Source organism: Ranitomeya variabilis, chromosome 6 (assembly GCF_051348905.1).
Source record: "Ranitomeya variabilis isolate aRanVar5 chromosome 6, aRanVar5.hap1, whole genome shotgun sequence".
Taxonomy (NCBI): domain Eukaryota; kingdom Metazoa; phylum Chordata; class Amphibia; order Anura; family Dendrobatidae; genus Ranitomeya; species Ranitomeya variabilis.
The window spans coordinates 32,757,396-32,775,343 of NC_135237.1; the positions used below are offsets into that span (position 1 = coordinate 32,757,396).

A 17,948-nucleotide genomic window follows, 5' to 3' on the forward strand; every position below is an offset into this window, starting at 1 on the left:
GATACCTGTAGGTTCAGAATTACCAGGGGAATCAGGCTCAAAACTCCTAGAAAGGGCATCCGCCTTCACATTTTTAGAACCCGGTAGGTAAGAAACCACAAAATTAAACCGAGAGAAAAATAACGACCAGCGCGCCTGTCTAGGATTCAGGCGCCTGGCAGACTCAAGATAAATCAAATTCTTGTGGTCGGTCAATACCACCACCTGATGTCTAGCCCCCTCAAGCCAATGACGCCACTCCTCAAAAGCCCACTTCATAGCCAAGAGCTCCCGATTACCAATATCATAATTTCGCTCAGCGGGCGAAAATTTACGAGAAAAGAACGCGCAAGGTCTCATCACGGAGCAGTCGGAACTTTTCTGCGACAAAACCGCCCCAGCTCCGATTTCTGAAGCGTCGACCTCAACCTGAAAAGGAAGAGTAACATCAGGCTGACGCAATACAGGGGCGGAAGAAAAGCGGCGCTTAAGCTCCCGAAAGGCCTCCACAGCAGCAGGGGACCAATCAGCAACATCAGCACCCTTCTTAGTCAAATCAGTCAACGGTTTAGCAACATCAGAAAAACCAGTTATAAATCGACGATAAAAATTAGCAAAGCCCAAAAACTTCTGAAGGCTCTTAAGAGAAGAGGGTTGCGTCCAATCACCAATAGCCTGAACCTTGACAGGGTCCATCTCAATGGAAGAGGGGGAAAAAATGTACCCCAAAAACGAAATCTTTTGCACCCCAAAAACGCACTTAGAACCCTTTACACACAAGGAATTAGAGCGCAAAACCTGAAAAACCCTCCTGACCTGTTGGACATGAGAGTCCCAGTCGTCCGAAAAAATCAAAATATCATCCAGATACACAATCATAAATTTATCCAAATATTCACGGAAAATGTCATGCATAAAAGACTGAAAGACTGAAGGGGCATTTGAAAGACCAAAAGGCATTACTAAATACTCAAAATGGCCCTCAGGCGTATTAAATGCGGTTTTCCACTCATCCCCCTGCTTAATTCGCACTAAATTATACGCCCCACGAAGATCAATCTTAGAGAACCACTTGGCCCCCTTTATTCGAGCAAACAAATCAGTAAGCAGTGGCAAAGGATACTGATATTTAACAGTGATTTTATTCAAAAGCCGATAATCAATACACTGCCTCAAAGAGCCATCTTTTTTAGATACAAAGAAAAAACCGGCTCCTAAGGGAGATGACGAAGGACGAATATGTCCCTTTTCCAAGGACTCCTTAATATATTCCCGCATAGCAGCATGTTCAGGCACAGATAGATTAAATAAACGACCCTTTGGAAACTTACTGCCCGGAATCAGATCTATTGTACAATCGCAATCTCTGTGCGGAGGTAGTGAACCAAGTTTAGGCTCCTCAAAAACGTCACGATAATCAGATAAAAATTCCGGAATCTCAGAGGGAATAGATGACGAAATGGAAACCAAAGGTACGTCCCCATGAGTCCCCTGACATCCCCAGCTTAACACAGACATTGCTTTCCAGTCGAGGACTGGGTTATGAGATTGCAGCCATGGCAATCCAAGCACCAACACATCATGTAGATTATACAACACAAGGAAGCGAATAATCTCCTGGTGATCCGGACTAATACGCATAGTTACTTGTGTCCAGTATTGTGGTTTATTACTAGCCAATGGCGTGGAGTCAATACCCTTCAGAGGTATAGGAACTTCCAGAGGCTCTAAGTTAAACCCACAGCGTTTGGCAAAGGACCAATCCATAAGACTCAAAGCGGCGCCAGAGTCGACATAGGCGTCCGCGGTAATAGACGATAAAGAGCAAATCAGGGTCACAGATAGAATAAACTTGGACTGTAAAGTACCAATTGAAACAGACTTATCAACCTTCTTAGTACGTTTAGAGCATGCTGATATAACATGAGTTGAATCGCCACAATAGAAGCATAACCCATTTTTTCGCCTAAAATTCTGTCGTTCGCTTCTGGACAGAATTCTATCACATTGCATAATCTCTGGCGCCTTCTCAGTAGACACCGCCAAATGGTGCACAGGTTTGCGCTCCCGCAAACGCCGATCAATCTGAATAGCCATTGTCATGGACTCATTCAGACCTGCAGGCACAGGGAACCCCACCATAACATCTTTAATGGCATCAGAGAGACCCTCTCTGAAATTCGCCGCCAGGGCGCACTCATTCCACTGAGTAAGCACAGACCACTTACGAAATTTTTGGCAGTATATTTCAGCCTCATCTTGCCCTTGAGACAGGGCCATCAAGGCTTTTTCAGCCTGAATCTCTAAATGAGGTTCCTCATAAAGCAACCCCAAAGCCAGGAAAAACGCATCCACATTGAGCAACGCAGGATCCCCTGGTGCCAAAGCAAATGCCCAATCCTGAGGGTCGCCCCGGAGCAAGGAAATTACAATCCTGACCTGCTGTGCAGGATCTCCAGCGGAGCGAGATCTCAGAGACAAAAATAATTTACAATTATGTTTGAAATTCTGGAAGCGAGATCTATCCCCGGAGAAAAATTCAGGCAAAGGTACTCTAGGTTCAGATATAGGAGCATGAATTACAAAATCCTGTAAACTTTGAACCTTCATAGCGAGATTATTCAAACCTGTGGCTAAACTCTGAGGATCCATTTTCATCAGGTGAAATCAGAACCATTCAAGGATTAGAAGGAGAGAGAGACGAAGGCTGCAGTAAGCAGAGATGCTAGTGAATCAACTAATGAGCAAACTCAGGAAAAAGAAAAAAAAAAAAAAAAAAATATTCTCTGCAGACTTCTTTTCTCTCCTTTCTTCTGCCAATTATTTTAACCCTTGGCCGGCCAAACTGTCATGGTTCTCAATGGCAAGAGACCGTAGCAAAGCATACAAAAAGGACTAGCTCTTGGAAGATGGGAACTCGAGCTGACTGTGAGCTAAACCTACCGCACAACTAACAGTGGCCGGGTAGCGTGCCTACGTTTTATCCCTAGACGCCCAGCGCCAGCCGGAGGACTGACTGACCCTAGCAGAGGAAAATACAGACCTGGCTTACCTCTAGAGAAATTTTCCCCAAAAGGCAGACAGTAGCCCCCACATATATTGTCGGTGATTTTAGAGGAAATTGACATACGAAGTATGAAGATAGGTTTAGCAAATTGAGGTCCGCTTACTAGATAGTAGGAAGACAGAAAAGGGAACTTCACAGTCAGCTGAAAACCCTTTCAAAACACCATCCTGAAATTACTTTAAGACTCTAATATCAACTCATGACACCAGAGTGGCAATTTCAGCTCACAAGAGCTTCCAGCCTCAGAAATATTCAAACACAGAGTACTGGAACAAAAAATGCAAAACAAACTTAGGACTACAAGTCCAACTTAGCTGATAGTAGTCTAGGAGCAGGAACATGCAACAGAAAGGCTTCTGGTAACATTGTTGGCCGGCATAGAAATGACTGAGGAGCAAGGCTAAATAGACAACTCCCACATCCTGATGGAAACAGGTGAACAGAGGCGATGAAGCACACAAGTTCAGTACCACCAGTGACCACCGGGGGAGCCCAGAAACCAAATTCACAACAGGCCACATACCTTGCTGAGCTCCTGAACCAGCCCTATATCTGTCCCCCTCCACCAACCAGGGAAGTGGGGAGTAATAGTGTTTGTATATACACAAACCAGACTAACAAGGGAAGATTTACAGAAATAAATGAAAATACTAAACATACAAATATGCACTCACAAACAACAGAGAGGAACACCCCTTGGAGAAAAGAAAGGTACACAAAATAGGAAAGGATGATGAATCTCACATAGCAGAAACACCTAACAACAGTCACAGATCAACACTGCAAACGCCTCTACCAGCGACCTCCACTCCATGCCAGGCAGTACAAGACTAACACTGGCAATCCAGATTGACAGAGGTAAGAATATATAGGAGGAGGGAGTGGCCAATACTGAACAGCTGAGATCATCCAAGCAGGAAAGATTCAGAGACTCTCAGCTGAACAGTTTAACCCCTGCACTGTTAACAGAAACCTGCACTGTTTAATATGAAGGTGAAGTGCTTCTAGTCAGTGCAGGAGTATGTGAAATCAGACGCTGCAGTCTTCTGGCCCCTCCCTGTCATGGTAAACCTATAGTAAGGGTGGTTAAAACACGACCACGTAGATCACATACATTAACACCATAGTATAATAATACACTATAGCCAAGATTAAGGGAGAGCACTTTATGTAATAAAAGAAGAAGCTATACATAATAGGGGAGGACACTGCATGTAATAAAAGATAATGCTATACATGATAAGGGAGGACATTGTATATAATAAAAGGTGATGTATGCTTAATAAGGGAGGACTCGATATGTCATAAAATACGAAGTTACACACAGTAAGAGACAGGAAAGGACACTTATATAATAAAGGAAAAAGCTACTCCTAATAAGGGAGGGCCCTATATGTAATAAATGAAGACTTTTTTTATAGTAAGGGTGAACACTACATGTAATTAAAAACAAAAGCTAAGCATAATCGGGGAGGACACTACATGTGAGAAAACATGCTATACATAATATGAGAGGACACTGTATGTCATGAAAGACAAATCAATGCATAATAAGGCAGGACACTGTAGGTACTGTAATAAATGATGACACTATACATAATAAGTGAGAACACCGCATGTACTTAGAGATGAAACTGTTAATTATAAGAGAGGACACAGTATGTAATTAAAGACAACACTATGAATGCAAAAAAAGGACACGGTATGTAATAAAGGATTATGCCCAGCTCCCAACTTACTCTTCTGTGCCGACTTTCAGCCACTCCTTGAATGAGTCCAGTGGTGCAATTATGTTGTTATTAAATAAACATGGAATCATTTTTAGCTGCAGCAGTCAGGTGGGTGGAGTAAGATGTCTTTGTGCCTTCCAGTCAACTGACTGCCACGGGCAACAGCAAGCAACAAAAAAAAAAAACATGATGACCTTGGGAGGCGTTTGCACTGGAGAGAGGGAAGGTACAGCTATTAAATATGGAATTTTTTTCATTATTTTAAAACATTTCCTACTCTTTGAAAAAAAAAGTGTCAGTCAGACAACCCCACAGAGTACAATAAAAAGATATTCATTATTAAAAAAAAATGAAGCTTTATTGACATGAGAGTGGACTGCCCCTTTAAAGATTGTTGTGAGTTCACACATTTCATGTGACAAATGCCCATAGTGGTACATTTTGAACATTTTCTGAATTGGCATAATTTAGAAAACATCCAGGATACACTGACATGAGAATATGGCGCATAACACAACTATTTTCAGATGACCAATCCCGAGAATTCTTTTCTTATGTTCCACCCCCGCGGTTCTTGCACTAAGCGCAATAATCCTTTAACACTTACATGCCAACTCTTCCTGGAATGCCCAGGAGGTATCAAAAATAGGGAGACTTTCTATACTCCAGACACATATTTAACTGTGAATACAGGATGTTCATCCAATAAGGGGATGTGAAATGTGTGGAGGAGTGGGCCAAAATGGGGGAGTGGGGAAAAAGCAGAAAAAAAATAGATCCAGATCAGCTCTGCCATTGACTAATTTCCCTTGTACGTGAAGCCGCTTTTAATGCCCCAGTTTAGTGGAAAACTGAAAAATAATTTTAGAAAATTAGGGACTGTCACTGATAGATCTTCATTGACCTCTAAGGGGACATATTTAGGTAAAAATATAAATGTATAGAATAGAGGGGAAAAAAAAGCCATACAAATAGTACACAAAGCCTTCCCATAATTCAAGACTTTACATAAATATAGGAAAACTGCCAAAATAAAATGCTGACCCCCATTCTAATGCGGTATCGGAATATAAAAATGCCAAAAGGAATTTCTATAAAACAAATATAATGCGAAACCACCCATGTATCACAAAAAAAGACCCAGAAGCAAAAACAACAAAGATACACCTGATAAACCACCACGTGCGCAAAATCTCTAAAAAGTGTCTGGTCACTTAGGACTTTATTACTTTGGTCGTTAATGAATTAAGGTTTGGGTTTTGTTTGTTTTTTTACTAAAGATGAGTAAATCAATTTGGAGTGAACTGAATTTGCTTTGAATATCACAAACAATTCCGATTCAAGAGAATTAAATTTTTTGGCTTTTCGATGCTCTTGAATTCTGACAAATAGCGGCCGGCCATCTGCCATTTCGCTTGATTAATTCCTGGGCTGAGAAGGGATTGATACAAAATTCATGAATATAATACGTCAAGTAGCGTCTGAGCACTGTCGGACTGGGGTGCCAAGGACCCTCTAATAAAGTGACTCTAGGGGCCATTTACTTGCAAATCTTACATTTTTTCCCTATGCTCAGCTATAGTAATTACCCGGGCAGTTTATTGTGTGATTTGATGCTGCCATTGTCTGTAAATAGTGAATCACGTGTATTAAGGTAATTACTGCTCCTATAGAGGGGTGTGGGACACATTACTGCACAGCGGCCCACCGGGGAATTCTCCAGTTCCCGTGGGCCAGTCCGAACCTGCGTGCAAGAGCCATGAAAAGTAACTTTATAGGTTTTTTGTAACTCTATGTTTATTATTATGCTCTGGAGTCTTGAGGGACCTTAGATCATAATAAACATCCTTAAATGTCAATTTCAAATCGCATCTAATAAAGTCGATGCAAATTGAATTTCTCAAACTAATTCAAGTAATTGGAATTTTGGCTCTGGTTTTTACCAAGTTTGTAAATGACCCCCTATACTATAAGATAGATGATATCTTAATGTTGTGAATTCTGTTTTTGGGCTCCCTCTGGTGGTTACTGGTGGTACTGGTTGACTGGTGTCTTGTTTTTTCCAGTGCACCTGTTTCCATTAGGAAATTGGGAGTCTCCTATTTAGTCTGGCTTCCCAGTCATTGCAGTGCCGGCAATCAATGTTATCAGAGCACCTTGTTGCTTGCTTCCTGCTCCAAGTCTGCAAGTCAGCTAAGTTGAATCTTTGGCTTTTGTGTTTGTTTTGTCCAGCATGCATTTCCATATCTCGTGCGGCTGGAAGCTCTAGTGATCTGAAATTACTACTCCGGTGTCATGAGTTGACAACGGAGTTAAGGTAATTCCAGGATGGCTGTTCAGGGTTTTGAGGTGACCGCGAAGTCCTCTTTGGTATATTCCGCTATCTAGTCAGAGGGCCTCGCTTTGCTGAATCTATATTCATACTGCGTTTGTGTTTTCCTCTTACCTAACCGTTATTATATGTGGGGGGCTACTATAACCTTTGGGGTTTCCCTGGAGGCAAGTCAGGTCTGTGTATTCCTCTATTAGGGGTAGTTAGTTCTCCGGCTGGTGCGAGGTGTCTAGAGACAACGTAGGCACACCCCCTGGCTATTTTTAGTTGCGTGTTAGGTTCAGTATCGCGGTTACCTAAGATACCATCCTTCCTAGAGCTTGTCCGTTTTTTGCCTAAGTCCCTGCCATTGGGAATCATGACAGTATTGCCGGCCTGATGTATTAAGAGTATTGGCTGAAGAAAGAGAGTAAAAAGAAGTTTCTGACACCTTTTTTTTTTTTTTTGCTCAGAAGTTCTCCTAGCCATAATTGCAGTCTGCTGTTTTTTTTTTCTCTCCTCTTAACCCCTGAATGGCTCAGATCTCTGCTGTTGAAAAATGGATATCCAGAGTTTAGCTTCAAACCTAAATGCTCTCGCTTCTAAGGTTCAAAATATCCAAGACTATGTTATGCATGCTCCTGTGTCTGAACCCAAGATCCCTATACCCGAGTTCTTTTCTGGAGATAGATCTCGTTTTTTGAATTTTAAGCACAATTGTAAATTGTATCTTTCTCTGAGATCTCGCTCCGCTGGAGACTCCGCTCAGCAGGTTAAAATTGTGATTTCCTTGTTGCGGGGTGACCCCCAGAATTGGGCATTTGCATTGGCACCAGGGGATCCTGCGCTGCTCAGTGTGGATGCGTTTTTTCTGGCACTGGGGTTGCTCTATGAGGAACCTAATTTGGAGATTCAGGCTGAAAAGGCCTTAATAGCCCTCTCTCAAGGGCATGATGAAGCTGAAATATATTGTCAAAAATTTCGAAAATGGTCTGTGCTTACTCAGTGGAATGAGTGCGCCCTGGCGGCGAATTTCGGAGAAGGTCTCTCTGACGCCGTTAAAGATGTCATGGTGGGGTTTCCTACGCCCACAGGTCTGAATGAATCCATGACTATGGCTATTCAGATTGATCGGCGTTTACGGGAGCGCAAACCTGTGCACCATTTGGCGGTGTCTTCTGAGCAGGCACCAGAGATTATGCAATGTGATAGAATTCTGTCCAGAGGTGAACGGCAGAATTATAGGTGCAAAAATGGGTTGTGCTTCTACTGTGGTGATTCTGCTCATGTTATATCAGCATGCTCTAAACGCACAAAAAAGGTTGATAAGTCTTTTTCAATTGGCACCTTACAATCTAAGTTTATTTTGTCTGTAACTTTGATTTGTTCATTGTCATCTATCACTGTGGATGCCTATGTGGATTCTGGCGCTTCCTTGAGTCTTATGGATTGGTCCTTTGCCAGACGTTGTGGGTTTAGCCTAGAGCCTTTGGAAGTTCCTATCCCTCTGAAGGGTATCGACTCCACACCTTTGGCTAGGAATAAACCACAATTCTGGACACAAGTGACTATGTGTATGACTCCTGATCATCGGGAGGTGATTCGCTTCCTTGTGTTGCATAACTTGCATGATGTCCTAGTGCTTGGATTGCCATGGTTGCAAACTCATAATCCAGTCCTTGACTGGAAAACAATGTCTGTGTTAAGCTGGGGATGTCAGGGGGCTCATGGGGAAGTACCTTTGGTTTCCATTGCTTCATCTACTCCCTCTGAAATTCCGGCATTTTTGTCTGATTTTTGTGATGTTTTTGAGGAGCCTAAACTTGGTTCTCTTCCCCCTCACCGGGATTGTGATTGCGCTATAGAATTGATTCCTGGCAGCAAGTTTCCCAAGGGTCGTTTGTTCAATCTGTCTGTGCCTGAGCATGCTGCTATGCGAGAGTATATTAAGGAGTCCTTGGAAAAGGGACATATCCGTCCATCCTCATCCCCTTTAGGAGCAGGCTTTTTTTTCGTGGGTAAAAAAGATGGCTCCCTGAGGCCCTGTATTGATTATCGCTTGTTGAATAAGATTACAGTCAAATATCAGTATCCTTTGCCACTATTGACTGATTTATTTGCTCGTATTAAAGGGGCAAAGTGGTTCTCTAAGGTTGATCTTCGGGGTGCGTATAATTTGGTGCGGATTAAGCAGGGAGATGAGTGGAAAACTGCATTTAATACGCCCGAGGGCCATTTTGAGTATTCGGTAATGCCTTTTGGTCTTTCTAATGCTCCTTCAGTCTTTCAGTCCTTTATGCACAATGTTTTCCGTAAATACCTGGATAAATTTATGATTGTGTATTTGGATGATATTTTGATTTTTTCGGATGACTGGGAGTCGCATGTTCAACAGGTTAGGAAGGTTTTTCAGGTTTTGCGGTCCAATTCTTTGTTTGTAAAGGGTTCAAAGTGCATTTTTGGGGTTCAGAAGATCTCCTTTTTGGGGTATATTTTTTCCCCTTCTTCTGTTGAGATGGATCCTGTCAAGGTTCGGGCTATTTGTGATTGGACGCAGCCTACTTCCCTGAAGAGTCTTCAGAAGTTCTTGGGCTTTGCTAATTTCTATCGTCGATTTATAACTGGGTTTTCAAGTGTGGTTAGACCTCTGACTGATTTGACTAAGAAGGGTGCTGATGTTTCCAATTGGTCCTCTGCGGCTGTGGAGGCCTTTCGGGAGCTTAAGCGCCGCTTTTCTTCTGCCCCTGTGTTGCGTCAGCCTGATGTTTCGCTCCCTTTTCAGGTTGAGGTTGATGCTTCCGAGATTGGAGCAGGGGCGGTTTTGTCGCAGAAAGGTCCCGATTGCTCAGTGATGAGACCATGTGCATTCTTCTCGTGAAAATTTTCGCCCGCCGAGCGAAATTATGATGTCGGTAATCGGGAGCTCTTGGCTATGAAGTGGGCATTTGAGGAGTGGCGTCATTGGCTTGAGGGTGCTAGACATCAGGTGGTGGTCTTGACTGATCACAAGAATCTGATTTACCTTGAGTCTGCCAGGCGTTTGAATCCTAGACAGGCGCGCTGGTCTTTGTTTTTCTCCCGGTTTAATTTTGTGGTTTCATACTTGCCGGGCTCGAAAAATGTGAAGGCAGATGCTCTTTCTAGGAGTTTTGAGCCTGACTCCTCTGGTGATTCTGAGCCTACGGGTATCCTTAAGGATGGAGTCATTTTGTCTGCTGTCTCCCCAGACTTGCGGCGTGCTTTGCAGGAGTTTCAGACTGATAGGCCTGATCGTTGTCCGCCTGGGAGATTGTTCGTTCCAGATGAGTGGACCAGTAGAGTCATCTCAGAGGTTCATTCTTCTGTGTTGGCAGGCCACCCTGGAATTTTTGGTACCAGAGATTTGGTGGCCAGATCCTTCTGGTGGCCTTCCTTGTCTCGGGATGTGCGTACCTTTGTGCAGTCTTGTGATGTTTGTGCTCGGGCCAAGCCTTGCTGTTCTCGGGCTAGTGGATTGTTGTTGTCCTTGCCTATTCCGAAGAGGCCGTGGACGCACATCTCTATGGACTTTATCTCGGATCTCCCGGTTTCTCAGAAAATGTCTGTCATTTGGGTGGTGTGTGACCGTTTTTCTAAGATGGTTCATTTGGTACCCTTGCCCAAATTGCCTTCTTCATCGGAGTTGGTTCCTTTGTTTTTTCAGAATGTGGTTCGTTTACATGGTATCCCGGAAAACATCGTTTCTGACAGGGGATCTCAATTTGTGTCCAGGTTCTGGCGAGCGTTCTGTGCCAGGATGGGCATTGATTTGTCTTTTTCGTCTGTGTTCCATCCCCAGACTAATGGCCAGACGGAGCGAACTAATCAGACCTTGGAGACTTATTTGAGGTGTTTTGTGTCTGCTGATCAGGATGATTGGGTCGCCTTTTTGCCGTTGGCAGAGTTTGCCCTCAATAATCGGGCCAGTTCTGCCACTCTGGTTTCTCCTTTCTTTTGCAATTCAGGGTTTCACCCTCGTTTTTCATCTGGCCAGGTGGAATCTTCGGATTGTCCTGGAGTGGACACTGTGGTGGATAGACTGCACCAGATTTGGAGTCATGTGGTGGACAATTTGAAGCTGTCTCAGGAGAAGACTCAGCAGTTTGCTAATCGTCATCGTCGTGTGGGTCATCATCTCCGTGTTGGGGACTTGGTGTGGTTGTCTTCTCGTTTTGTCCCTATGAAGGTCTCCTCTCCTAAGTTTAAGCCTCGGTTTATAGGTCCTTATAAGATTTTGGAGATTCTTAATCCTGTATCTTTTCGTTTGGATCTACCAGCATCTTTCACCATTCATAGTGTCTTCCATCGGTCGTTGTTGCGGAGGTACGAGGTACCGGTTGTTCCTTCTGTTGAGCCTCCTGCTCCTGTGCTGGTGGAGGGTGAATTGGAGTATGTTGTGGAGAAGATTTTGGACTCTCGCATTTCCAGATGGAGACTTCAGTATTTGGTTAAATGGAAGGGATACGGTCAGGAGGATAATTCTTGGGTGACTGCCTCTGATGTTCATGCTTCGGATTTGGTTCGCGCCTTTCATAGGGCGCATCCAGATCGCCCTGGTGGTTCTCATGAGGGTTCGGTGCCCCCTCCTTAAGGGGGGGGTACTGTTGTGAATTCTGTTTTTGGGCTCCCTCTGGTGGTTACTGGTGGTACTGGTTGACTGGTGTCTTGTTTTTTCCAGTGCACCTGTTTCCATTAGGAAATTGGGAGTCTCCTATTTAGTCTGGCTTCCCAGTCATTGCAGTGCCGGCAATCAATGTTATCAGAGCACCTTGTTGCTTGCTTCCTGCTCCAAGTCTGCAAGTCAGCTAAGTTGAATCTTTGGCTTTTGTGTTTGTTTTGTCCAGCATGCATTTTCATATCTCGTGCGGCTGGAAGCTCTAGTGATCTGAAATTACTACTCCGGTGTCATGAGTTGACAACGGAGTTAAGGTAATTCCAGGATGGCTGTTCAGGGTTTTGAGGTGACCGCGAAGTCCTCTTTGGTATATTCCGCTATCTAGTCAGAGGGCCTCGCTTTGCTGAATCTATATTCATACTGCGTTTGTGTTTTCCTCTTACCTAACCGTTATTATATGTGGGGGGCTACTATAACCTTTGGGGTTTCCCTGGAGGCAAGTCAGGTCTGTGTATTCCTCTATTACGGGTAGTTAGTTCTCCGGCTGGCGCGAGGTGTCTAGAGACAACGTAGGCACACCCCCTGGCTATTTTTAGTTGCGTGTTAGGTTCAGTATCGCGGTTACCTAAGATACCATCCTTCCTAGAGCTTGTCCGTTTTTTGCCTAAGTCCCTGCCATTGGGAATCATGACATCTTACTGATCCCTGGGGGCCAAACTGTTAGGATCTGCACCGATCCTGAGAACAGAACGCTGATGAATAATATGGAGGTTGTGAACGCTCCATTCATTGTCTATAGGACTGCCAGGGGTACCCGAGGTCAGATCACCATTACTTACACACCTGGTACTGCCTTTTTACGGACTTTGTATATCCTATACCAAAATAAAATATTTACTAGCAGCATTTTATATATTTTTAGTCCTCTTCTGATTTGGATGCCGTCTGGCATTACGTATTCGAGTCCTTTATATGATAATATGGCTGCCGCGACGCGCGCTGGCTTCGGTGATCATTCTCCCATCCACATCCAATTAGTTTTTCATACGTCTCTGCTTTTACTAAGCTCCACTATTGATTTCCTAATCATTTGCAAATTCATTGTCTGCGTTGGTGATAAACACAATAAGACTACGGTGGATACTGGCGGCTGGAGAGCGACCGAAATGATGTCAGATTCATAAACTCCATTTTCTTACTGTCTAGACGCTCTAATGTAAGGCCATGAGATCCTCTAATACTCACCCTTTTTTACGGGGTCTTATTTGACTATTTGACCAGAAATCTCATATTAAATATTATGGTGTCGTTAATAATTAATAGCTACTAAGGAAAAGGGAAAATCATAGGTAAGTTTGAGAATTGTGTAGAATTATAATCATCATAATAAAGAAAGAAAGAAAAATAAAAAATGTGTAGAATCTCGGAACCTCAAACAATAATATTTGACATTGTACGTAACACAAATGTTGTTTTTCATGGGCGACAGCATAGAGGAAACTGTCTTTGGCGTTGATTGACACATTTCTATGACATTGTATCTTCCAGGTCAGCTGCAAGGTTCTCCAGTTCTTCCACCAGTATATGATGGGATGTAATTATTTCTGGATGTTGTGTGAAGGGATCTATCTCCACACGTTAATAGTGGTGGCGGTATTTGCTGAAGAACAGCATCTTCATTGGTATTATCTCCTTGGCTGGGGTAAGTCCAAAATTTGCATCACTTTATATACTATTTAAAAAGTACCTGTCATGTTCTGTTAACATGTTTTTAACCTGGTGTAAATGCCGCTGTTCTCCTGAATCCAGCGCTGTTTTTCTTTTGTTCCTCCACCTCTCCATTCCTGAGATATGGACTCTTTTTCCTTGTACATAAATCTAATATTTTGTCACGATACGTATAGCGACCCCCGCGGGGGGTTGGTAGCAGACGGCACAATAAACAACGATTTGGAAAAGGGGGGAGGAAGACCCTATCAATAGGGAAATGAACGAATGGTCTCCTTCTGCTCAAACCGGAGCCTGTCCATGCACTCCCCTAACACCCTAAGTGGGTCCTTCCCCCCACTGCCATTAGAAACCTCGTCCCTCAGTCACACCTAGCACTGCCCTGGCTAGTACAATAGCCGACAAGGAGCTCTAGCCTCACCACTGCAGATAGCAACACACAGGGGACAGTGACAAACACAAAAGGGACGAGGAGAAAACAACACACTTAGCTTTCAGACAACACTGCCAAGCTCCACACCGCAGATGGCACAGCGACTGGAATCCAAAACACCCGAAGTGGCTGACACCAGAGGGCTGCTCTTGCCAGCCTGGCCTCAAAAGAGAAACTATCACCAACAGTTAGCTGATTCATCAGGTGACCATTTAAAGGATGGTGGGAGTGGTCACCACCACATCAGCTGACCAAACAGCACTACAGTTACACCAGATTGCCAGCGGGGGGGAAAAACGGACATTAACTCCCAATGGTCCTGAAAGGAAAAAGCAACATTAAAAACAGAGTGGAACCAGAGCTGCCAAATATCCAAAAATTGATTATGACATATTTTTAGCCAACTGGGTAGAGTCCTAAAGAAGCCACTGAGATTAGTTGGGAATCACACCCATTTGGCTAATAAGACCAGACCCACATACCGAGAAGAGAGAACCATATCTCAGGAACAGAGAGGTGCAGGAACAAAAGAAAGACATCACCGGATTCAGCAGAACAGCAGCATCTACACCAGGCAAAATAAATTACCCTTGCCCCACTTTAGAACAAAGGAGTTGAGGATTGCTTCCCTCTGAAAAATCAGCTTTTTTCCATGGTTGCTGTGAGCTAAACCTTAAGAAATCAGTTAATCAATGTGGTTTGAACCCAAAGAATTTGCTTGCTGTGACACAACCTTTTTAAGAAAATTATTTGTAAATCCATCTCATGAATTCCTTTTTTTCAGGGTTCCCGTTAGTGCCTACATCAATTCATGCCTTTGCAAGAACAAAATATTTCAATGACAAGTAAGTAATGAATTATTTTTTATGCTTAAAGGGAACCTGTCACCTCAAATTAGCGCGATATTAAAATGAGTTTTTACCGGTCCGATGGGCGGCGTTTCCTCTTCCTTTCTCCATCCCGTCCGTCCCTGTTTTCTGCAATATTTTAGTGAATTAGAGTATGTGTGCGCCATAGTTGGTGCATGCACAATGCAATCTTCGGTGGCGCATGCGCAGCATGCTTTGCCCTACTGCGGGCAAAGCCGAAAAGCATTACTGCGCATGCGTCCACACACTATGTCCGGGAAGTATTTCACTGTGTTCTGGGACATAGTGCGCGGGCGCATGCGCAGTAATGCTTTTCGGCTTTGCCCACAGTAGGGCAAAGCATGGTGCGTGTGCGCCACCGAAGACTGCATTGCGCACGCGCCAACTATGGCGCACACATACTCTAATTCACTAAACTATTGCGGAAAACAGGGACGGACAGGGTGGAGAAATGAAGAGGAAACGCCGGCTATCGGACCGGTAAAAATTCATTTTAATATCCCGCCAATTTGAGGTGACAGGTTCCCTTTAAATTATTTATTTTATGTGTATTATTAGTACAAATATTAATCGACCTGAATTTAGCACACTCGCCTTTTAGCCATGAGTTGGGAGCAGATAGTCTATGTAATACAGGCCAGGAGAACCTATGTATTATTGTGAATGGGACATTTTGGTAAAAGTCACGTTTCATGAATCTGTCTAAAACATCTGAATTAGCAATGTTGTCAAGGAAAAATAATAAAAATAAGACTTAAAAAAGAAAGACATAAAAAAGTAACAAAACGTATGGAAATTAATAATATAGCCATTAAAACAGAGCAAGATACTACAGAAAAGTGGGGAAATAACAGTGATGAGTTTTCCTGTAGATCGCTGATCGCTGGTGGTTTGGGAGGGGAAACAGTTTTTGTCAATGGATCAGGTCTGACTAATTGGATTTCTTCTTTAATGTTTCACTTTTTCCTTTGTTCTATTCATATTCGTAAATAAAACTGAAGCGTTTCGCTTTATTACAGCTGTTGGATGAGCGTGGAGACACATCTCTTATACATTGTGCATGGGCCGATCATGGCTGCACTGCTGGTAAGCGTCTTACATTCCGATAAAGGAGTGAGAACGAAATAATACCAATAATAGTAAATAAAAATTCCGCTAATTTCACATCCTGTCATCTAGATTTGACCAATAATCTGGAATTATGCAAAATGCTTTGGTCGTTACAAATGTACATTATGTTATCAAGGCAATCACTTTGCTCTGTTTTTATACTGACTTTACATCTCTACCTTCATTAGAACCAGTGTGGTTCAAAACGCATCAGTCTGAATGTACTGGTTCTCCTTAAAGAGTATTGTCTGGGTATGATGGAGTCTTACAGGCAGTGCTCCATGGGAGAAAAGTATGCAAAATAGCTCTCTTGCAGAGAAGAAGAAAGCTATCTCACAAAGTCTAATATAAGAAGGCCAATAGTTGACCACACTCATATTGGCATTATCCAGGGTGCTGCGCAGATTGAGCAGAGAATCTCACTATAATCAAGTAAGGGAAAACTCGCCACTCCATCCTTCTTGAGAAAACTCTAACTTTATTCCATACGTGCTAAAACCACTGAACACAGATCCTCAAACACTGACGCGTTTCGGAAGTAATTTCCATATTCATAGCAAATGAGCGAATGAGGAAGTTTACTTCTGAAATGCGTCAGTGTCTGAGGATCTGCGTTCAGAGGTTTTAGAACTTATGAAATAAAGCTACAATAATTACGGAATTTTCTCAAAATGGACAGAGTTCTGGCTTTTGTCTTACATGGTTTTCTCACAAAGTATCACCTTGAGTGTGCATGTCTTTAATGAGCCTTGACCAGGGAGGTATACCTATGGACTGTTTCGGGGTGTTTGCCCCTCATCAGTGTAGAGCAGAGTCCAGCTGGCTGACAGCGATGTGTGGCATCCCAGGGTCCTGGTTGTTACAGTGGCATTGCTTTCCTCATGGGGAGAGTGATGTCATGCTTGGAAGCGATGAAGGATTCCTTTTGACAGGTAATCAACACATACAAAACCATTCTGACTCCAGATCAGAAGGGGAAGCTCTACACCTGACTTCAGGGGGGGGGGGGGAGCTGCTTTCTCTGGTCGGGAGGAGGAGTCAGTTGCTAGGCAGTTAGGAAGAATTAGACAGTTGGTGCCGGACAGCAGACTGGAGCAGTCTGAGGCAGAAAGACAGGTGAGGGGCCGTGTAGCCTGAAATGCTGCAGCCCCTGGATAGCGAGATACAGAAGGAAGAACAGCCTGTAGCTAATGTGCTGGAGAGCGAAGCACAGGAGAGTGACAAAAAGGGAGAATAGCTCCTCCTGGGCTACCTCCCTGACAGAGCACAGATACCGGTAACTGGAAGACCGAGGTTGTGTCATACTCTAGGAGGCACAGCAGAAACCGGTAGGACAGCTAGACTACACGTAACCTGTCCACCCTAATGCCCAGGAGACACAGTGACACATAGAGCCCAGGTCATGATAGAGACCCTGTAAAAAGGCTCGAGTCACCTGCCATACGGGTTTGTTCCCACTTCAATAAAGGACAGAGATAACTGAGAGGACCTTGCTAAGAATCCATAGGCAGTAAGGGACTATAATACCACCACGCTAAGAGGAAGGCTTTTAACCCCACCTGGTAAAGCTGTACTCTGAACTCGCTTCCAAGCCGGCTGGACCCTGCCTGTACCCGTGATCTGGTGCCCTGGACTGTGGCTACCTGCTGCCATCAGTAAACCAGGTAAAAAGACTGCACAACTGCGTCCTTCGTTCTTTACTGCACCACTCACCATCTTCCATCTATTCACCCTGGGGACCTACTTCACCTGTGGGAAGTTATACCATCTGGCTGCCATAACATCATCCCAGAGGACCCCTTTAAGCAGCGTTGGTCATCCCTGACCGAATACCACAAGGTGGCGTCACGAACTTTCTTTATTTCCAAAACTCCTTTAAAGACCGTCCCTTTAACATGGGCACCCAGGGCCACAGACCGGGTCGCCGCCATGACACATCCCTTTAAGTACCAAACCCAGTACCGAGTACCCCATGGCCCTGGCAGGCGTTCCAGATGCCCTTTAATCTAACAGGTTGCCTGTAGATTAGTTTTTGCTTGGCATTTATCCCTGATCTTGTCGCAAAACTTGTTTAGTGTCAGACATTGA

The 17,948-nt window shown here is 43.8% G+C and overlaps 1 protein-coding gene across 1 annotated transcript in view; it reads left to right on the plus strand.

Moving 5' to 3' along the window:
* The window catches only part of CALCR (calcitonin receptor), a 316,710-nt gene that overhangs the window by 281,362 nt on the left and 17,400 nt on the right, over positions 1 to 17,948 (plus strand). The window contains exons 8-10 of the mRNA XM_077268171.1: positions 13,269 to 13,422; positions 14,666 to 14,726; positions 15,770 to 15,836. Coding sequence (XP_077124286.1) covers positions 13,269 to 13,422; positions 14,666 to 14,726; positions 15,770 to 15,836 — 282 coding nt within the window. The remainder of the gene's footprint in view (positions 1 to 13,268; positions 13,423 to 14,665; positions 14,727 to 15,769; positions 15,837 to 17,948) is intronic.